This window comes from Polypterus senegalus, chromosome 10 (assembly GCF_016835505.1).
Source record: "Polypterus senegalus isolate Bchr_013 chromosome 10, ASM1683550v1, whole genome shotgun sequence".
In the NCBI taxonomy this organism is placed as follows: domain Eukaryota; kingdom Metazoa; phylum Chordata; class Cladistia; order Polypteriformes; family Polypteridae; genus Polypterus; species Polypterus senegalus.
The window spans coordinates 133,618,980-133,642,551 of NC_053163.1; the positions used below are offsets into that span (position 1 = coordinate 133,618,980).

Here is a 23,572-nt window from a genome sequence, read left to right on the forward strand (position 1 = left end):
AAAAACCAGCAGCCAAGCACCAAATATCACACAGCCATTCATTTTTGCTGAAATAAAAATCAAGTCTTTCTTTCTGTAAATATTGCTTCTGAATATTCTCTCCCAGCACTTGATTTTTTTATGTTTGTTAAAACTTCAAACTGTGCAAGTAACCAAAACTGAAAAACGTGGCTAATGATCATCTCCAGAATGCTGAACGTCAACAAAGGCCATGTACAGCAGTGGTTCTCAACCTGTGGGGCAGGACCCCCTAGGGGGGCGCAAAGTAACAAAAAGGGGGGCGCGAAGATATGAAAAAAAAAAGAAAACAAGAATCAAGAATATGAAAAAACATCTGTTAAAAACCAAATTAACTTAAACTACATTCTGATACTAGAACAATAAATATAGAGTTAGATAAATGTCGATAAAAGTTAAGTAGGTATAATAAAATATGCATCTACATTTCAAAAAAATGTTAGGAGGGGCGCGATTAAAACTGTTATGAAAACTCGGGTCGCAAATACTTAAAGGTTGAGAAATGCTGACGTGCACGATTCAAAATGTGTTTTCTCAATCAGCACTAATACCATGTGGCATAAAGACCTGCTAGAGGCATTTTAAGATCGAAATGAATCTGCTACTGTATTAGTAGAATCCAAGAAAGATCATTTAAAATGAAATCTTTAGAACACTGATGCTCTGCTCAGTTTGAAGAACAAAAATGAAGATGCTGCAAATTGTAAGGATTTAAAAAAGCACCAAAATAAATAAAGCTTTTGATTAAAAATGTGGAAATGCAGAAGCAGGTTAGAAAATGGGTACATACTGTTAATGGCAAAATAAGATGGTACATACTGAATTATGTAACATGAAACAGAGCTTTTCTATGTGTGTTTATGCATATTTTGTGAGGAATACAAGCTTCACATATAAGAAGAATTTATTTTCAAACAGTAAAGATGATCAAATGAAGCTCCACTGACAGTAAACACCCTCCACCTGTTCTATGATTTCACACAGTGATGTCCCACAAGCTGGATGTCATCCTGCAGTCTCAGGCTGTCTCCATTATACTCCTGCTCCACTTCACTTCTGTGTTACTTGACTTGTTCCATCTTTACATTCAGTGTCAAATGGCAGGAATTAATATAACAATATACAGCTGATCATTCACCCATATAGAACTTGAGGAATAATAAAAATTTTTAAATCAATATATTAAATAAGGGGCGGCACGGTGGCGCAGTGGTAGCGCTGCTGCCTCGCAGTTAGGAGACCAGGGTTCACTTCCCGGGTCCTCCCTGCGTGGAGTTTGCATGTTCTCCCCGTGTCTGTGTGGGTTTCCTCCCACAATCCAAAGACATGCAGGTTAGGTGGATTGGCGACTCTAAATTGGCCCTAGTGGGTGTTTGTGTGTGTCCTGCGGTGGGTTGGCACCCTGCCCAGGATTGGTTCCTGCCTTGTGCCCTGTGTTGGCTGGGATTGGCTCCAGCAGACCCCCGTGACCCTGTATTCGGATTCAGCGGGTTAGAAAATGGATGGATGGATATATTAAAAAGTAGTTGAACAAAGAATCTTGGGCTGAGGACCTTTTAGTCTGTACTCAGGAAACTGTTAATCTTAACAAACATCTAGGATTGTAAAATCAACAGCAACAGACTTTTTCACTTCATCTTTAGTGGTTGAACAAATGTGTTGTAATTTTTGGGCATATTACTGAATCCCCCCAAAGAATTGTGTAACCTTGTCTCGTGATAGGCTATCTCTGTAAGATGTCACAATTTCTGTTATAAAAAGGAAACTCACCCCCCCCAAGATTGGGCTATTGCTGGTGACTGCCAGTGACACTAGCTGACAGGGCTGGAGTGGTCTCTCTGCCACCAAGAATAAAGAAATTGCTTTTTACTTTACATCTGCTGTCTGCCTGCTGTTTCCCTCGAAACCTTCGTCCACAAACTTCACTTTCTAAAACTCAAATGTATTCTTAACTAGCTCACTTCCCACAGATTTCTATTGTAGGGTTTTTCTGTCAGATCTCCTGTACAACATCTGCTGCTAAATTAAATGAAATGTGCCATCAAACGTGATCTTGACAGGAGATGCTTTCTTTAACTTTGCAGGTGACTCTGAAAGACAAGACAAGGCAGGCACTGGATTACTGGGACTGTTGCAGCAAAGGTCAGTGCAATAGGCTGTACTGGTTGGTCTGCCATGCTAGTGTGGCTACAGTGGCAAAGGTCGTGAACACAGCGGCTTTCCTAGTTTAGCATTCAGCTTCACTGCTTGCCTAGCTTGAAGAGTGGGGAAAGAGTACAAAAAGAAAAGATGAACTATTCATGGCAACTGGGGCAGCATTGCAGCTTTCTCATTTATGTTAGAGTGGACATTTCAGTCAGCATCAGCAACACTGCATATTTTACGGATAGCCGCTATACATAGATATATGGAAAAGAATTGAGACAAGGACCAAATAATCAGTGCAAAAATTCCATACTAAGGACTGTGAATGTAATATCGTCACTGAACGCATTCTTCAGGCCCCTCTTTGAAAGAGGGAGAAACTAAATTTGGAAATAATGAAAACTTCAGAGTACATATGAATATACTACAATCAAAAATCTGACTACTGGCACCCGTGATACATTAGCTACTGGCTTCTACAGGACATTTTATTCCACTCCTGCTCCGGTCACAATCAGAGGCGGCTCTAATATTTTTGCTGCCCTCTGTAAAGTTGTAGATGGCATCCCACCACCCCCTTTGCTTTGAGAGAAATCATTACTACCAGACATGTACATAGAAACCTGGAGACATGAGAGAGAAGCCGGGACTGGGATACAAAACAGTGAATTAACAGTGTGGGAATGATGAGGGGGGCATTTGGTTTTTTATACCAATGTCTGCAATGTCTCAGAAAAATATGTACTTGAAGGGTGACAGTTCTGACAACACAAAGGAATTGGGCTGCACTAACAGGGTTTATTTAATTCATTGTTGGTTGGTTGGTTTGTTTGTTTTTTGCATTTAATTTTTCTCTAAGAAAAAAAAGATATACATACAATAATGAAGTCATCACTTAAACCATAACATTACTTTGTAACTCTCTTTTAAACCGCCAAGCTAATAGGTAGTTTATGATGATGGTCACCAAGTTAGCTCCATAAACATACATTGTTCATATCCATCCATCCATTTTCCAACCCGTTGAATCCGAACACAGGGTCACGGGGGTCTGCTGGAGCCAATCCCAGCCAACACAGGGCACAAGGCAGGAAACAATCCCAGGCAGGGTGCCAACCCACCGCAGGACACACATACCCACACACCAAACCCAATTTAGAATCACCAATCCACCTAACCTGCATGTCTTTGGACTGTGGGAAGAAACCAGAGCCCCCGGAGGAAACCCACGCAGACAAGGAGGAGATCATGCAAACTCCACACAAGGAGGACCCAGGAAGCGAACCCGGGTCTCCTAAGAAGAACCACTAGATGGCAGTAGAGAGACAGCTAAAACATAGGCATTGCATTAAGAATCTCCTCCAGGCTTATAGTACTGAAGACTGTAGTACGCCAGTCACACCTCAAAACACAGACATTCAAACTAAACAAATTGTTGTGCTTTAAATTAACTAAAGAGATCTTCATTTAGATCTTGATCTTTGTTTGTCCGCGAATTCCACGCATGCGTAGACCACCTTCCAGTTTAGTACGTTGTTGTTACTCACGGATGTCAACAATGTGCCAGAATAACGAAAGGGGTGGTGGACAGTGTTACGCTGGTTAGCTCCTGAGGCCTGGCTAGAGAATGAGATTGCCGAAGATAAAAGGTACGTAACCCTGTAACATATGAATGAAAGAAAGACAGTGGTAAAATGAATGACAACGTAACAGCACGTTCCGGAAATTATTATTGTTACATTGTAGCCGGTCAGTGCTGCGCGTCTCACAGTTGTACCGTGGCTTGCTCACATGTCAGTGAAGTGATCTCGATTTATGCTTTAAAGATCTTGGATACCTATGTGTCCCCCTTTTATAACCATTGCTCCGTGTATATTGCCTTACTCTTTGGATTGCCACAAAGCAACCTGCGAGATTGGAGAAAGGTTGAGAAGACATCGTGAGAGGCAACGACAGCGTCCTGTAAACGAGATGGACTGTGAACGGACAGAAGCAGAAATGCTCCGACACCACCACATAATTACGATTCGGACAGTGATTTCGAGTAGGCCGTTCCTATCGAATCAATATCCAAGGGTTTTCTTTTGTAATTTTGTTTCCCTTATAAAAAATCATAATGCTGTGCGACGAAAGGCCATGTTCATGACTGGCAGCCGCGTTTAAACAGGGAGCTCTTCACAGACAACTTTAACACAGGCAACGTAGTTGGGCACACATGGCTAATTTACTATAAAGTTATACTGTAGACCTAAAAATATTGTCACCTTCTTTATTACAGCAAAATTCTGGCAACCGCAGCTGCCAGTTGTTTATCGTAAATTTAACATTTTTTTACAGTGTTAGCATATTAGACCAAAAACAAAATTACACTTGTTAATTAACTCTACAGTATATTTTGCATTTCACTTAAATCCATTTGATTTCTAGCTTTCAGAATGCCATTGCTATGTTTCTCATTTGCATACCAAAGTCAAAGTATGAGCAAAACAGACTCTTTAAAACTTACAAGGCTAGATTTCATTGGGAGATCATTTTATTTATTTATGTTACATACCAGCATTCCAGTAGAAGAGGTACTAATTCTATACCCATAGCTGTGCTCCTAGTTTTAATGCTTGTTTATACCACTCACATTGCAAACACGTTTTCCTTGATGGAACACTTGGTGAGTTTAATGCAGATGACTGTATTTGCCCGTTCCTTAAGACAAATAACATGCCAGTTACGTTCATCTACTTGCAATGAATTGCAGGATTGGCTGATTCAATAAAGGCTATTTTCATTCTTTCAACCATTTTTTAAATGCTTTGTTTAATTGTTAAACACGTTTGTTTTGAGTCAACGCCTATCCTGAAAAACACCGGTCTAAGGTTTACTCAGAATAGTCCTAAAAACAAAAAACATCCAGTGAGCAGCAGTTCTGTGGATGGAAACTCTCTGTAGGTGAGGTCAGAGGGGAATGGCCAGACTAGTTTGAGCTGACATGTAAGGTTATAATAACTCAGATGGTGAGGAGTAAAGCTTCTCAGAATGCACAACATATCAAAATTTGAGATAGATGGGCTATAACAGCAGAAGAAGAAGTCCACTTCTGTCAGCCAAGAACAGAAAGCTAATGCTGTACTGGGCACAGATTCACCAAAGCTAGACAAAGTCCACGGTGGCATGGATTGTGGACTATCTTACAGACAGACCTCAGTATGTGCATCTCGGGAACTGCAGGTCTGACGTTGTGGTCAGCAACACAGGAGCGCCGCAGGGGACTGTACTTTCTCTGGTCCTGTTCAATCTATATACATCGGACTTCCAATACGATTCGGAGTTCTGCCACGTGCAAAAGTTCGCTGATGACACTGCTATCGTGGGCTGCATCAGGATTGGGCAGGAGGAGGAGTACAGGAACCTAATCAAGGACTTTGTTAAATGATACAACTCAAACCACTTGCACCTGAACACCAGCAAAACCAAGGAACTGGTGGTGGACTTTAGGAGGCCCAGGCCCCTCATGGACCCTGTGATCATCAGAGGTGACTGTGTGCAGAGGGTACAGATCTATAAATATCTGGGAGTGCAGCTGGATGACAAATTGGACTGGACTGCCAATACTGATGCTCTGTGTAAGAAAGGACAGAGCCGACTATACTTCCTTAGAAGGTTGGCGTCATTCAACATCTGCAATAAGATGCTGCAGATGCTCTACCAGACAGTTGTGGCGAGTGCCCTCTTCTACGCGGTGGTGTGCTGGGGAGGCAGCATAAAGAAGAGGGACGTCTCACGCCTGGACAAACTGGTGAGGAAGGCAGGCTCTATTGTAGGAATAAAGCTGGACATTTAACATCTGTGGCAGAGCGACGGGCACTAAGCAAACTCCTGTCAATCATGAAGAATCCACTGCATCCACTGAACAGGATCATCTCCAGGCAGAGGAGCAGCTTCAGTGACAGACTTCTGTCACCGTCCTGCTCCACTGACAGACTGAGGAGATCGTTCCTCCTCTACACTATGCGACTCTTCAATTTCACCCAGGGGAGTAAATGCTAACATTATTCAAAGTTATTGTCTGTTTTTACATGCATTTTTATTACTCTTTAATTTAATATTGTTTTTTTTTTTTATTTTTGTATCAGTATGCTGCTGCTAGATTATATGAATTTCCCCTCAGGATTAATAAAGTATGTATCTATCTAAATTCTAGATCTATCTATCTATTTTGTTAAAAATAAAACAAGCCTTTTGAATCTGTGACTATCTTTTGTCCAGTTGTGTCTGGGGTTTAAAGCTCTGCTATACATCCTACAGGATAATCTATCTATCTATCTATCTATCTAAAAGAAAACTGGAAAAACGTCACCAGGTTGCAGTGCCAGTATCAGGTTATTTTGTGCCCTAGGCCAAGCTTATTAGTGTACCAGCCGACTGTTTGGTAGCTAACCCTTGTGGCTGGGATTTTCTTATGATCTGCACCCTAGGCAAATGCCTAATTGACTTTAATGGTGGTGCCAGTACTGCCTGGTTGATACATTTCAATTTCTGCTGAGTCATACAAGTGGTATGGTCAGAATTTGGTGCCAGCAACATGAATCCATGCACCCAAACTGCCTTGTGTCAACAGTCCATGCTGATGGTAGTGATGAGTTAATGGTGTGGAGAATGTTTTTTATGCCCATTAATACCAATCGGTGATTGCTTGAATACCACAGGCTATTTGAGTATTGCTGCTGACTATGCACATCCCTTCATGGCTACTATTTACCCATCTTCTAACTGATACTTCCAGCATAACAGTTCACTGTGCACAGAAGTACAGACACACACAGAAGTGGACAAGCAGAAGCACCTCAGCCTTTGCTGATTGGTTACTGGGAGTGTCGTTGGGGGTCCATCACACTTGCAAGCCAGGCTTCCAGATTGGAAGTCAAACACCTTTCTTTATCCCAGAATCAATCAAGTGATTTTACTGAGTTTTTATGAATTTCTGAAGTAAAGCCTAAACTAATACCTGCGCCACAGGGGACCCGCTTCCTCCAACTTACTGTAATAATATACATCATATCATCTTTCTAATCCTTCTTAAAATCCCATTGTTTTTCTGTGCCCTTTTGCTGCAAGTTTCATGTAACACAGACTTGGAAGCTGGTAAAATTAATATCACTAAAGCACAGGCTTATTTAATGAACAAGTGCTTCTGTGGCACCAGTGGCGTAGCTTGGGGCGGAAGGGGCGAAAGGGGCGCCCCGGGCGGCACATATTTGGGGGCGCATTATTGGCCAAAAGGCTCAGTACAATTCGTGTGTAAGCAGCAGGGTTCGGAAAAATATCACTCATGAATGAAAATGGTCAAATTCTCTGATTTTTAACCACAAATGCTTGAAAAGTAATGTTCAGACTGTTCTCCTGTGACGGCATCAGACACAGCAGTTGAAATTTATGAGGCAATAACAAAAATAAAAAAAAAAACTACACCGATAATAATTTCTAGGAAGATAAACCACTAATTTACAATTTATAATTTCGTTTCGTTATCAATCCGAATGCGTTCTTGCTCTGCGCAGAAAACATCCCCACCAATCACTTGTACCCTACTTTGGTTCTGGTTTTCGTAGCGTAATTATATTAAACTAATAATAGAACACGCTTATCAGTGCGTCTATACTATATTCTTGTTGATGCTTATAAATATATATAAAAAAATGATTGCTGTTTCTTTATATATGAATAAATCTATGCAAAATCTTTCTTAATTTTTCTCTATACGTCATTTTAATTTTCTATTTAAATAGTTTCCCGCCCCGAGCGGCAGGAACTCGAGCTACGCCACTGTGTGGCACCCAAGGACTGATGCAGCACCCAGGTTGTAAACCACTGCTTTAAATGGTGGTCGCTTCACTTGTACTTGTGTTTAATTACCGATCATGCATAAGGATTTGAAAAACAGATGTCATAACCGTTTTGTGGACGGCTTCCCTACAGGGACAAACTATATAATGGTAACAAAAAACAGTAGCCACGTGAAGTCTCCAGGACCCACTTTGAAAGAATGACCCTAAGGGCTTCTCATTATATTGCTTTCATGGTTCGTATGGCTTTTATCTTTACACACGACTGACCTGTTTCTTGTTAAGAATGTTTTCTCTAGGGATCAGCGATATTACTAAATGCGTACAGCACTCAGAGCTCGTCTAATGAAAAATACAGTATACGAAAATAAATTGAAATGAATTTGCAAGTCGATTTGGATTTAGAAGTCTACCAAACAAATACGGGAATAGGTAACAGCCCATCCCGCAAACCCTCCCTGATAAATGTGGAATCTGTACATATGGGCATTGATTTCTTTTTCTGAACCTGCTTAGTTCAATGCATGATGGCCGGATGCCTACGGGAACGACAGACGAGTAAAAGGTCGCTGATTATCACCAAGATGCTACTCGCTGGACCGCTAGCCTGGTGCAGACATGAGATATGAAAAGATGATTCGCGGACCCCCTCTGCTGGCTGTCACATACACAGCTGGAGTCAGTCAGAGAGAGATAGAGAGAGGAGGGGGGAGAGACGCTGGTAAGGGGCGGCTACCAGATGTGCTCTTTTGCGAAGCTTACAAAATATAGAGCAGAGGAACGACAGTGGACAGGGAGGAAATTGAAGGAAGAAAAAGAGTGGCGACGCAATAGACGGAGGGGCAGAACTAAAGGGGGCAGCTAAACCACCAACCCGACAGAGGGTGGGGGGGAGACGTGGAAACTGCAGGGGGACGATTCGGGAGCAGACCCGCGGTGCAGACGTCGTGAGCACACATACCTGCATCCGGAGCACCCTAGAAGTGATGCTTCGCCTTCATTCGGAAAAAGCGACTGCCGCCTTTGTTCAGCACGATCCTTTCTAAGGAGAACCGGGTGGTGGAACAGATCTAAAGATCAACAGTGAGTACCGGAGCCGAAATAACTGTCCGCTGCTTGGGGTTGACCAGCAGGTCAGTGGAAAGCAGCTGCGTACAGGGGGGCAGACAGCGCGGTCAGAACAAAGAAGACGCAGGTGACGCGCCCAGAGATTGGGACAATGGAAACCACCGCAAAATGCAAATGGCATTTCGTTTCTGGGAAATGTGGGTCACTTGATGAGAAGCCTAAAGTGTAGAAACCAACGGAAAATTCGCCCTGGATTGTAGCGGAGAGCCAACCTTAAGCTTTGATTTCTCACCCAGCTCTGTCTCTTTCAGCAATCATCTGTTTAACCCCCAAAAGGCATGAAGGATGGGGACTACAGAAGCTACACTTCGCATGGAAAATATGGAGGTTAAGGATGAGTGGCAAGATGACGACTTTCCCAGGTAGGATCAGAGAATAACATCATACTAATTGTTGTGAGGTTCAGAGAATAATGGTCTTAAAATTGGTAGCCTCTCAGTTTCTGTTCCAGCTTAGCCACTGTATTCACGAGTATTTGCATCTTTGCATCATTCAGAGGATGTTTTATGAATAAAAGAGATTTTGATGCTATTAAGATTTCATTTTCAGCCTCAGGTTGACCACTGATGACCAATGTGTCTCTCAGACATGTTATCTTTTAGCTCAGTCATTGTTCCCATGTGTACAAGATGTGTCTTTCATGCACATTATGCTGCACCCTCATATTTGTTAAAGCAAACTGTGCGACCATCCTACTGTAGGGGCTGAAACTTGTAGGACTGCATTTTGTGCCTCATCTGAGTTGTTAATAACCACTGTGTCTCTGAGTCACTTCTCGGCATGTTAAAAAATGTGTCCTTCAAGCCTAGCTAATGTCCATTTTTTCAACAGTGAATCAAGTTACCTTGCATCTCAGTCATGGTTCATGTGTTGGATGATTAAGAAGATTGCATCCACATGTCCCTTACATTGGCACAGATAAACACCTTGAAGCAGTCATAGCTTCACTACTGATGCTTGCTCTGCCTTTGAGACAACTGTGTTTCAGAATAGACTCAGTGCCTGGCTTATTGTTGTAAATTATGAGATGTTTCAGCTTAGCTAGTGATGACCTGCGTATCACTGAATCAGGTTTCCTCAAACTTCAGCCTGGGATCCTCATATGTCTGTCCATTACAGCTACATCACCTTTCAACCATTAGAACTTGTAGTGTTATCACGTCTTTTTGCTGCTCATCTTAGCACCTTTCTTCCAAAATGGCAAAAACTGTAGTCACTTTTCAACATGATCCACATCAACTTTAGATTAGCACAGGTAAAGATCTTGAAACCAATCATAGGTCCACCACTGATGCTTACTGTGTGATTGAGATAGCTGTCCTTCAGAATAGACTGAGTGGCCAACCTGTTGTAGATTTTGAGTTAGGGATCAGCTCATCTACTGATACCATGTGCATCACTGAATCAGGCTCCTTCCCACCTCAACTTCGGATCCTACTATATCTCTAAATCACCTCAATATCCACTCTCAATCAGTAACACGTGAACTGTTACTGAATCCTTCTAATCAATTTAGTTAGTGTCTTACAACATGCCACAATTTTAATCATTCTCGACATGATTAGGATTCACTTAGCCTACAAGCTTATTTACTACACCTTTTTGTTTCTCTGAATGAAGTCTCCTCGCATCTCTTTCATTCATCCTCAGAGACTGGAGAACATAAGAACATAAACATTTTGAGAAATGAGAGGAGATCATTCAGTCCATCAAGCTTGTTTGATTAGCAATTAACTATGCTATCTCAAAATGTCATCCAGATACCTTTTAAAGGCTGCTTCAACTAGAGTAGAGTCATTTCACTGCTCAGCTCAAAACTCTCAGCATGCCACCAAATTATCTTACCTGCTAACAGATCCCCTAACATAAGAAGTCTCTTTGCCTATCAGTTTATGCTGGAGTGTAAACTCAGTAACTTAATATTGTAAGTCAGCCACTGTCTTCCTATATGCAATTGAGACAAATGACATCTTGGCATGTTTAGGACTCTAATGACCTCCGGGCCCAGCTGCTGACCCACAGCATATCTTTGAATTAAATTACCTTCCAGCTCAGCGCCTAATGCTCAGTTGTCCCAGAGTTTCTTTACCTTCTTGCTCTTCTCCAACACATAACGGGCCATGAGATAAATCACATAATCTGCTTGCTTTATGCTCATATTTCATATGTCAATGTGGTGCAAGTAAATTCTTTCAAGGCTGCTATAAATTGATTTTAAGAGCTAAAGACATTTTGAAAGTGCCACCAAAAGTCAACAGAATTAAGAATTCAAGAATTTGAATTTAATTTTAAGTGTCATAGGTTTGTGTTTGAAGCTCATGTCCAAAACCGAGAAAGACATTACCATTTATCCACATGTAACTGAAGTATATGTAGTTTTAAATTAAAACGTCAAAATTTCATTGCCACTTTAAAAAAAAAAAAACATACACAAACCACATAGAAAATTTTGTCAAGATTTGATGTCATTTTTGCATTCTGCTAGATACGATTTTCTTTAGAAAACTAAGATTTGAGCATTCTTACTGATTTTGTCCTACAGGTGAAATGTAAATACATTTAAAGGAACACATTTTTGCCCTAGAAAGATGTAAATTCTTTAGTAATTCTTTATTCTGCAATTCTTTATTCTTTAAATGTAATGTGCATTGCTGCAGTGGGAACAAGAGGAAATAATATGAGCTGTCCTGACAATGCAAAGCAAAGGAAGGAAAATTACAGGGTGAATGGAGGATGGAGGTAGGGAAGCAAGGGAAAGAAGGAGGAGAGATGGAGGAGAGCTAATGAGTTGTTAGAGGCAGGCAAGAAAGACGGAGAGAGAGAGAGCAGGATGAGGAGGACGAGAAGACAGTTGTCATGGCAACACTAAGAGGAAAATTACTCTGATGCAGAGGAGGAGACAGATAGGGAAGCATTAGGAGGAAAATACAGTGGAGTAAGAGTAAAAAAAAGAGACTTGCGGCATTCATAGGGGTGTTAAGGCTCTAGGATCATATGAGGAAGACAAGGGGGTAACAGAGGCTGGGGAAGGGATGTGAGAGGGAGGAACAGTTCTGGCAGTCATACAGCCAAGCAGTGGCTGAGTGAGATTAAGGGGGTGATGCAGGCCTTGCCATATATGGGCACAGAGCATCATGTGATGCTCCACAGCAACTAACAAAACAAGATGATCCTCAGGAAAATGGAGATATGAGAGATTTAGGCAGCAACGGAGCTGTAGGAGGAGGCTGAAAGGCCCAATCCGGAAAAGCACATTTACTACGAAGCTGTGGGCAGTGTTTTATTCAGGAAGGTACCGAGCCATTTCAACAAGAGGTTAGTCTTTAGAACTGATGATGTATATTCTGTATATGCTGCCTGCTGCAGAAGGTGGCTACAGTGCAACACAGTCAGAGTATAAGATTGCAATGATGATTAGGCCATGCCCTATGAGGGCAGTCTTCTAGCAGCAATAGTCGTGAAGATTACTGAACTGTTGTGGCTGAATTAAATGATCGCTCGTCCATTTGTCAGGGTCACAGACCTGTTCAAGCCAATAGAGACATTCAGCCAGTATTACTGGAGCTGAAGGGTACTGTCATATCTAGACTAGGATTGAATATGATCCTGCAGTGTAGGTTATCAAGGCCATTTCATTCATCTCTTATCATTTATAGCTGGCTAGCATCTTCTTCTTTTTCTGTGGTGGGGTCAGTAGGAAAGGTTTTCTGGTTTGTTTACATGTCTTATCTTGCATTATGAAGATCTCAAAATGAGCTTTACCCAGTAAACAAATAGCAGCACTCAGTAGGCTTTGTGCTTCAAATGCTATTGGTTTATTCAGGTTTTGACATTGCTTAATTGTGCTGACAAGTTCATTTTTGTTCCCAAAAAGACCACTTCCAGAAGAGATGGACATGGAGTCCATGGGTGGCCTGGGTGATGACAGCAGAACCTGTGAGTATGCTGCTTGCTGGATTAATTCTACAGATAGAAATGTGAAATTTATACTTCCCTCTCTTTACTTCTGTGTCCTTTCACTTCCGCAGCTCCCCCAACTTCATTAAATGTGGGAGGCGGAGGGGGAGGAGGAGGAACTCACCGGAAACGAAGGACACTTGTGGCCCCAGAAATGAATCTATCTCTGGATCAAAGTGAAGGATCACTTCTTTCAGATGATTTCCTGGACACACCTGATGACCTGGATATCAACGTTGATGATATTGAGACACCTGATGAAACAGATTCCCTGGAGTTCATAAGTAATGGCAATGAACTAGAGTGGGAAGGTGAGATAAATGAAGGGAATGAAGGAGGGCAGAAGGAGAACTTCAGAATACTTGATTTAATTAAGCCTTAATTCTTACAGATGACACACCTGTTGCTGCTGCCAAGGGGCCTCCTAAAGATGGAGCAGAGTGCAGGACCGATGATGATGAGGGACAATCTTCCAATGGGCGGCTGTGGAGGACAGTGATAATCGGAGAACAGGAACACCGTATTGACATGCAAGTCATTCGGCCATACCTACGGGTCGTCACCCATGGAGGTGAGCAGTGCAGTGCTCTCAGGTATGGCCTATTGAATGAATGCCAATTGTATTAAGCCTACTCAAAACCTAAAGCATATTGGCACCTACTGCCAGATTTATAGGAATAAATGCAAGGAGTCTACTCCCCTTGAAAGTTGTAACTAGAAGAACAAAGAAGAACAGTGGAACATTCACAGACCGTGAGAGTGAGGGAGCAAACAAGCTGATTGCCCTGACTTAAGACCGATGACACCATAGTGTGTCTCAGGTGATACCTTTTTGTTCATCTTTATGCCCAATCCAGTTTAAAGCCTAAGATTAGAAGCACGGTTATTTATGGCATGGGGACCCAGCTATAGAGAATCAATACAGTAACTGAGAAAAGGGAATAAAGAAATCAATAATGGGTGAGAAGAATTATTAAGATGGGGACCAAATTATTCACCAATGGTGAAAAACACTATTGTCTGGCAGTATCACAAATAATTGAAGAGAATGAGTAGGTTCACGATCAAGAGACAATAATGCACTTTGCTCTGGATTGCTATTGTGAAAAGTAAAGCTAAGAAATTGCTTTGGCGGTGAGCTAACAATATTTCAATGCTGAGCAAAGAAGATTTACTGTAGTTCAGATTCTTACCTGATGACAGAGCTCAAAGTGCATTTTAAGAAATTGACTCAAATGGAGAGTCACCACTCAGTTCTTCAGTGAAACTCCTTTTGGAAGAACATCGCACAAAGACGTTAGAACTGGTGAAGAAAGAAACAGCAGTTTTACATACACAGAGACCACCATTTCACTATCTGAAAGTGAAAACGCTTTGAAAAGCCTCCTGGTGAAAAGAATAGAATAATACTCCATTGTTGGCTTACTACTCACTATTAACATAATCAAGATTATGTCAAACAAGTGGTAGTAGGTAATGGAGACACAGTGATTGCTAAAGAAATGTATTGTTCTGGTCTCCAAGATCCTCTTAGCTGAAGACAACTGGAACAAAATAAAAAGATAGCTCCTTCTAGAAAATAAGCCTTGTAAAACCTAGAAAAAGAGTTGCATTGGCAACTAAGATATGACTCTAGTCAAAGGAATGTTCTTTCTAGCAGCGACATACAGTATTATATTGATTGCCTGGCAGTCAGTAAAGCAGAGTAGCAGAAAAACCGATGCCTATAATCTCTTGTTATAGAAAAGACTTATACACAGGCGTCACAAGATGAATCCATTTAGTTCATGTCAGCCTTTCCAACACATCGGAATAATCAATCACTAGATGACATCAAGTCACGTATGATCACAGTATGAGAGGAGAAGACTTAGTAGATAAGGTTCTGGAAGTTGGAAAACTTGGAGACATCAAGATGGATACATACCGACATGGAAAATAATGAAATACAAGTTGATGAACTGAAAGATAGAAGTTTGTAATTTATAAGCAACATCCATGGAAATGGAGAGAGCTGGAGCAAATCTGCCAGATAGGCCAGGGGTCCTCAATCCCAGTCCTGGAGAGCCGCAGTGGCTGCAGGTTTTTGTTCTGACCTGGTTGCTTAATTAGAAAGCAATTCTTGCCAATAAAGCACTAACAAGCTATGAAATTAAATGAACTCAGCTATGTCAGGTCATTCTCATATCCTAGATTTTCTTTCCCTTTCTATCATGCAAATGATTTGAAGGCTAAAATGGACGAGTAATTCTCAGTCCTTCACTTTTTTCTCTTCATTTTTCTTCCAAGTATTTAATTAAACCCAATAGTGCAGATAAATACACACAGGTGTAAATGTAAATAAGCTAAATGGAGAAATGCAGCTCTCTCTTGTCATTTGCATGTTATTGATAATAAGGAGCAATTAAAATAGCTGTTTAAGACAAAATTAAGCAATAAGGGCTCAAAATCACTAAAGTGAAGCAGAAGTGTTGCTTTAGCAATAAGTGCTTTTTATTAAGCAACTGGGTGGGAGCAAAAACCTGCAGCCACTGCGGCTCTCCAGGACCACCGTGATTGAGGACCCCTGAGATAGTCTAACAAGAGTTAGAAACAACTGAATACAGAAACCATGGCAAATCTTTGGAAACTATTAAATAATTTAATTAAACATTCTTGATCATTTTGGCCTTTGTGAGTTACACTCGGGTACAGGAAGGTGGCACAAAGTTGCTTGCTCCCTCACAGTGCTGCCAGAGAGACAGGTTTGAAACCTGGTGCTAAGCACTAGCTGTGTGCAGTCGAAATGTTTCACCTGTGTCTGGATGAATTTTCTCCCAGATGTTGCCTTTCATCCCACATTACCAAGACACACACAAGTAATTTTAATTAGCAACTCTAAAATGGCACCTTGCACCTAATGCTTCCAGTGACCCTGAATTGGATAAGGACAGAAAATGAATGCATGTCTATTTAGATAGCATGGCTCCTACAGATGTCTTATGGTTGAAGTTTGTCATTCACATCCTAATGCCAAACATGATTTGAACAATGCTGAATCATCTTTATGATCACTTTGAGCAATGATAAGAAGCTCAAACTATAATTTTGTAGAACTGATTTCTTCTTCAGGGAATTTTTCTTGCAGTTCTTTACCATTTCATATCTAACAATATGGGCATACAATTCATCTGTTTTATTCACAGTTTATACTGGATAAAGTTGTAGAGGTAATAAGCTGAAAAATGTAGCCTAGACTTTCCTTTCTCGATTGGCAGCCATCACAATTGTCTGGGAAGATTTTTAAATGGATGCAGGTCAATTCCGTGTGGAAGTAAAATTGTGGTCATGTCCGATTATAGCCCTATAAACAGTAAGTTTGAAAAACATGGTAACTGGACAGTGAAGTGCGGTGAGGTTCATGGCTGGTGAGGCACTGACTCCTTCAGTCAGATTTACAGATATATGAACCCAAAAGAGTAGCTTTTTCACTATGCAGTTGGCAGCCAGCATGCACATTGACTACTGGTTATGTTTCATATCTCATCAGCATTATTTACACACACACAGTAGGTAAGGTACATATTTGGCTAAGAAGGAATGTCACATTTATAGCGACGAGAGAGAGAGAGAGCGGAGAGAGCACATTTGCTCCTCACCCTCCATGTGTTCTAAACTTGCCATTGCAATTCCATAATTCATACTCATTCAGTACAAATGAAAGTATTGAGTGGTGTACAAAAAAAAACTGATTTCAATTTTGACCTTAATTGAAATATTTAGTTGTTTTTAAGAGCTTTTAATTCTTTTAATTCAATTTTAATACAAATTGTTCAACAAAAGGATAACAAGAAAAATAAAACAATATTTTATTTAAGGTCAAAATTTAGTTTTTAAATACTGGATTTTTTTTCCTAGTCTAATCCCATTTTTTTTATAAATTTCAAAACCGTTTATTGTCTAACCTTTATTTGTAAATGAAGTTCATGCACCTATCCTTCTCCACGAAAACCTCTGTCACTTTCTTGTAAAAGTCCTCCTTACTTTCCTTTAATTTTAAAAGTCTTAATCTTTTGTTTTGTCAGTCAGTTGGAACAAAAAACCCAAATAAACGGACCACTGCAGTGCACTTGACTTTCTGATATCGCTAACTTATTGGTGCTTTGGGCCTCTGCATAGAAGAACAGCAGCAACAAGCAATGGTGGGTTCACAGGCGCCCCCTTCAGTGCGACACGGTACTGCCTGCCTCACCTTGTGTCTTTTCACTGTGGTTTTATGTCCAATCAGCAAGACTAAATATGTTACACACATTCATTAAAGATATTAGCCAGTCTGAGAGTGTAGGCCGAGGTGAGGTGAGGTGAGGCTCGTCGCTATTATTAGTTTTTTTTACTTTTCACGATGTTGCCTCCCCTGATCGCACGACCCTGTAACTGGATAATGTATGGTCATGGGTGTCTGAGTAAAGACCATTGCAGTTCCAGGTAAGGTAGTGAAATTGCCAAATTGCTTGCAAATTGAGTTAAATAATGAACTTTAAATGGACTGTTCTGAGTTTTTAATCAGATATTACAAGTGAAGTGATTAGATTTTGTTATTTGTACTATTGACACCATAGTATTCTTTCAGACTTTGCATGTAAATTGCTCTATCTGCTCCACCATGCACCATAATTGTGCGTAATTAAGCAACTAAGTATATAAATGGAAGGGTGAACTATTAGTGAGTGAGAAAAAGTGTTCTGTTAGGAACTGAGTGTGTAAAAACTTTAAAGAGGAAGTGAGGGTGTGAAAATAACAAGGTGAGTGAGAAGTTCTATGAGAAGCTAGGCAGGGAAGGAGTGAATGAGCAGGTAAGTGACAGAATGAGTGCGATAGCAACTGAGTGACTTTTTTTATATTTTATTGATTTTAATACTAGGTTGTTGTACCGTGTTAGCCATTATGAATGTAGAGAAAAGCCAAGCAAAATGACACCTTTTATTGGCTAACTAAAAAGATTACAATATGCAAGCTTTCGAGGCAACTCAGGCCCCTTCTTCAGGCAAGATGTAATACAGAAACTGAAGTTTCCTGTGTTTATATCCACACACTAGGACAAGAAACAACAATGGTAAATTTTTAAATGAAAACTCTTAAATGTAAAAAATTAATAGGTTCATTCAGGCTAAGATTAATTTAACAGGAGATAGAAGAACAATGAATGGTCAAGATCTTTAGATAAGATAACTGTCCAATAAAGTCCTTTGACGTTTGTGATGAGTTTTTCAAAACAATGCAGATCTGTAGTCAGGTTGTCTGTGTCAGTCTGAGAGATGCAAACAGTCTTCATATCTGGCTATAAAACTCTTGTCTCTGTTCAAGCCATGCTGTAATGTATTACATTTTAACATGAGCTTAACTTCCCATTCTTTTCTCTCTTGCTGTGTTTTGAAGTTGCCCATAAGCACTGTGACTTTAAAGTCCCTCTCACAGTGTCCATGGCTGTTGAAGTGTTGATTTTAATTAGAAACAGATAAAATTCCATACAGTCAAGACAAATTTAACAAATCATAGCATAATTAGACCCCCACCCAAGAGAAAGAGAGAAGAGCCAGCAACTGATGCTACTCTATAAAAGAAGCAAGACAAAAACAGTATCCTTTTCCCTGAAATGGAAGCTTATTCTTAAATGTTATTGTTTTGATCCTGCCGTATTTTTTTAAAAAAGTTCTGAGCAGATCCTCTAAGTGAGAAGTAGATTTTTTCCGATTTCAAGTAGTATAGAACAAGGGTCGCCAGCTCTAATCCTGGAGGACCACCGTGGCTGCAGGTTTTCATTCTAATCCTTTTTTTAATGAGTGCCCTGTTTGTGCTGCTAATTAACTTCTTGTGAATTCATTTTAATTGACTTGTTTTTTTTTCAGATTTGTTTCCCTGAATTTCTTCATCGTTGCTCTGAATTGCTTCATTTCTTTCCTTAAATGGCACCCAAACAGAAGTGAGTGAGCCAACAGAAGAACAACTAAGTCAGGGCCTCAAATTCCAAACAATTTCACTCCAACCAGTTGCTTAATGAGGCGCTGACTCTTGTTAATTAAACCCGTTCTTTAATTCCATGGCTTGCTGCTGATCTCCCTGTGTAAATAGCATACATTTCCGAAATTGTAGATTTTCTCTTTTCTAAGAGCACACTCTTAAAATGTTTTGGGGACCTGAGCAGATCAGCATTCCTGAGACCTTCACCTTTCTTTATTTTCAGATATTGTATGATGGACACCAGTTGTTTTGGCTCATTTTGTGTCTCATTATTGTTTGACTGCTGATTAAGGAAAAAGAAACAATTAAGGGGTCAATGAAAATTAACTCAAAAGAACTTAATTAGCAGGAAAAACAGTTAACTAATTAAGAAAAGGGTTAGAATAAAAACCTGCAGCCACTGTGGCCCACTAGGACTGGAGTTTGAGACCCCTGGTATAGAACATTGGTTATTCACTGACTTAAGAGTGATGGGGTGGGATTCTTCCAGCCAAGCAAGATAAGTCTACATGCTAGTAGTGTAGTAAAGGAAATTACAGTTGGTTTGCCCACCAAACAGCTGTTAATGGATTAGGAGTGATTGTGCCGCCAAGATTGTCTGATAGGCATGCAAAGATTTTTGTCCAAAATGTTGTTAATTTGGTGCATGCCCAGAATTGAGTGACATTTTGAGTAGTTAGTGAGCAAGTTGCAGAGTTAGCCATTATGGTGCAAAGGAGTAAAAGAAAGGGCCAGTGATTGACGACTGTTAGTGAACAATGAAGTAAGGGTTACAAACTTCTGATTTAATGAAGCAATTGATTCACAAGGTCAGTGAGCATGGACGTCAGCAACTAGTGACCAGATTAGTAATAAAGAAGATTGTGAGCAGTTAGTGATCAAGTGAGTGATGCCAATGAAATTGTGAATGCTATTGAGCAATGAAGGAATAAAGGTTACTCACTGCGATTATGAGTAGCTTTGAGTGACGGTTAGTGCTCAAGGGAGTGAGCGAGGACTGAGAGTTAATGTGAACAGCTGTTGAGTACCCGAGGTTATTACACTACTACATTTTCATTTAAAACTGTGCTTTTAAACTCAAACAATCTCTGTCCACAATGATGTTTTGACATTGTTTACCGAAGTATCACCATCCACACTAAAACGCATATGACGTAGATAATCCCTTACAATGTGCCTGTGTGCACCAGTGGAAAAATCCCTAAAGGGACAACAACACCACCAGCCCTGCAACCATAGCACATGTATGCATGATTCAGACTGTACAGGGTGGTCCAGATCTAATTATGTAGATCCAGATCGTCTGGATGACTTTGATTTATGTGGGGACGATTCCAGTTCGACGTGAAGACGATTCTTCATGTCGTCAGTTCTCACACTTCTCGATGGTCCAGGATTTTTTGGGTGATTTTCTATGTAATAAACTTAATAAGTTAAAGTGTAATGAAAATTGCATAATTAGATCTATACAGAAAGCAACTTAGATGGATACACATAAACAACAGAACAAGTGCCATGGAAAGCAACTCGCCCCTCTCTGCCTATATTTTTTGTGTTGGAATCAGGCGTGTCGTTAGTTTTAAGAGATGCCCTCCAAACTGAGGAGCCCTTAGATGGTTGTTTGGGGTTTTCAAGCAAGTTGTGTATGAAGATCACATCAAAGAGTAGGATTGGGGGCTGGATGACAGTAATCATTGGCTAAAGTTTCTGGAAGACACTCCCCCTAACAACGCCATTAGTTGAAATATGTTTTTCTTTTGTAAAAGGTGACCAGTCAGGGAATGAGACATTGTGATGAGCAGGATCCAATCCAGGAAGTGCTACATTATAAGCAAAAAGAAATGAGAGCACGATTAGAGTCTGAATTTTAGAAAGTCAATGTTTTCATCCATTCACATCTCAAGAGCTGAGCTGGCATTTTCTGAAGTACTGTATATGGCTCTGGACAGCATTTTCAAAAGTCTCCACTTTCAGGGGTTAAAAATGGCAGGGAAATGTGGACAAATGAAGAAAATAGAGCCTAATGTCTGCATTTTTAAACAAAAACATATTAATGTGGTTGTAGCCTGAGTCCTTGAGAAGTTTGTTTGTAAGACTGAGCAGTTGATCAGCAAACAAACATGTCGGAAGTTCACTGAAAGAGCTAAAAAAACTGAGTAATCAGGTGAGCATCAGCTAGGATGAGAAAATGACTCAGTAAGACTTTGAGCAGTCTGAGCGCACGAAGAAGAAAAGACAATGAATAGTTAGTGGACAAATGAATAGCAGAGAATGTCACTGAGTGAGAATGTCAGTAAACTAATGAGCAAGGAACTGACAGGAGCAAACAGAAAAGTGTGAGATTGAGCAAAAAGACTACTGAGTTAGATTGTGAGAAACTAGTGAGCAAATACTTGACAAAGTGAATAAATAGTAAGCAAGAGAGGGAGCAAATAAGAAGGTTATTGTGAGAAGCTACTGAGCTATTTAGTGAATTGGCTGGCAAGCAACATAGTGAGCAGGTAAGTGAGAAGGTTAATGAAAAAATAAGATCGTTAGCACCTATTAAACATATGGATTGATAATACTGTGTGTGAACATGTAAGAAAATCATTGAATATTGAGCCCTTGACAGTGGAAAGTAGGAAGAAATTGACAGAATAAGTGACTAGTGAAGGAGTAAAAGGGTGGTGGCACTGAGTAAGGAACTGAAAGAGACATTGATGAGTGTATAGGAGTATCTCTTGGCAGTCAACCATTGAAAGAGCAAATACATGAGGCAGGAAGAGAGACAGAAAAAGAGCGCATGTAAAGGCAAGCAAGTGACCAAGCAGCCAAGAGACTGGACAAGGTAGCAAATTTAACAAACTTGTATTTTACCTTATAGGTTATTATGGTGAAGGTCTGAATGCTATCATCGTGTTTGCCGCCTGTTATCTCCCTGACAGCAGCTGCCCTGACTATCACTACATCATGGAGAACCTCTTCCTGTAAGTAGCTGAGCGTAACCCACTTCTTGTGCTTTTGCAAAATGGCTTTGCAGTTGTGATTAACTTTTAAGTAGTGACTGCTTTAGGTAGAAAAAGTGCAGTTTGATTCAGGAACACAAATGTCTGAACTGGCAGGCTCCTGTCATCAACCTGCTCTCCTCATTAGGATCATCTAAAATATTGACCATCTGATATAAAACAAATAACACCATCACCTACCTCTCCTGTGTGGCCCACCCTAACTTTAGCCAAGATTGATGTTTTCTTCATTATTAGTAATTCTGGTGTGTATTAATTATTGGCTATTTATTGAATTCCCCCTTTAGGGCAAATATCTATCTATCTATAGTCCATCCACCCATCCATTATCCAACCTGCTATATCCTTACTAAAGGGTCACAGGGATCTGCTGGAGCCAATCCCAGCCAACACAGGGTACAAAGCAGAAAACAATCCCCGGACATGTTGGCAGCCCACCGCAGGGCACACACACAACCACACACCAAGCACACATTAGGGCCAATTTAGAATCGTCAATGCACCTAACCTGCATGTCTTTGGACTGTGGGAGGAAACTGGAGTACCCGTAGGAAACCTACACAGACACAGGGAGAACATGCAAACTCCACGGAGGGAGGCCCCGGGAAGCGAACCCGGGTCTCCTAACTGCGAGGCAGCAGCACTACCCACTGTGCCACCATCTATCTATCATCTGTCGGTTATTTAGTGCCTTACAATTGCATCTCTATCTATCTATCTATCTATCTATCTATCTATCTATCTATCTATCTATCTATCTATCTATCTATCTATCTATCTATCTATCTATCTATCTATCTATCTATCTATCTATCTATCTATCTATCTATCTATCTGTGGGATGTGCTTGATGTGCCTCACAGACACGAGACCGCTATAAAAGAACAAAATTATTGATGGACAGTGATCCTGTCCGGATCACATGATGCTTCCTGGCCTAGTTAGTTGGCCCTATTAGAGGATACTCAACACCAAGGATGGATGGGCACTGTTCCCTGCCACAGTTTGGGGGCAGCAGCGCTGGATGGACAAAGGTCGCTGTTCTTACTACTTGATGGATGTCATATGTGGCTCCGCTTTGGATGCCTTCAGGGCTCCATGGGTTCTATCATTGTGCAGGGCGATGTTGTTGGGTTTTCAGGGGCCGCTGCCAGGAAAGAAACCCACTTGTTGTATCTCAGTTCCCCCTGACCTGGAATTACTTTCTAAATGCAATACTCTGGCACCAGCATGAAAGAAGCTGCTCTGCTTTATTTGGAAGGAAGGAAGGAAGAAAGGAAGGAGAAGAGAAGTGTGTGCTTGTGAGGAATCAAATCCTGCAATAAGGAATTTTGTTAAAAATAAAACAAGCCTTTTGAATCTGAGACTGTCTTTGGTCCAGTTGTGTCTGGGGTTTGAAGCTCTGCTATACATCCTACAGGATTATCTATCTATCTATCTATCTATCTATCTATCTATCTATCTATCTATCTATCTATCTAT

General features: G+C 40.6%; 1 protein-coding gene across 5 annotated transcripts in view; it reads left to right on the forward strand.

Moving 5' to 3' along the window:
* The first annotated feature begins 8,050 nt into the window (after positions 1 to 8,050).
* atcaya (ATCAY kinesin light chain interacting caytaxin a) overlaps positions 8,051 to 23,572 on the forward strand; it is a 31,502-nt gene continuing 15,980 nt past the window's right edge. For 2 of the 5 annotated variants that reach the window (XR_005635363.1, XM_039766730.1), the window contains exons 1-6: positions 8,728 to 9,083; positions 9,380 to 9,490; positions 13,003 to 13,064; positions 13,157 to 13,396; positions 13,477 to 13,656; positions 21,949 to 22,051. Coding sequence is in view for 4 of the 5 variants with exons in the window: in XM_039766730.1 (XP_039622664.1) it covers positions 9,414 to 9,490; positions 13,003 to 13,064; positions 13,157 to 13,396; positions 13,477 to 13,656; positions 21,949 to 22,051 (662 nt within the window). In the remaining variant the exon portion in view is untranslated. The other 3 variants (XM_039766732.1, XM_039766731.1, XM_039766733.1) reach the window with 3 other exon arrangements.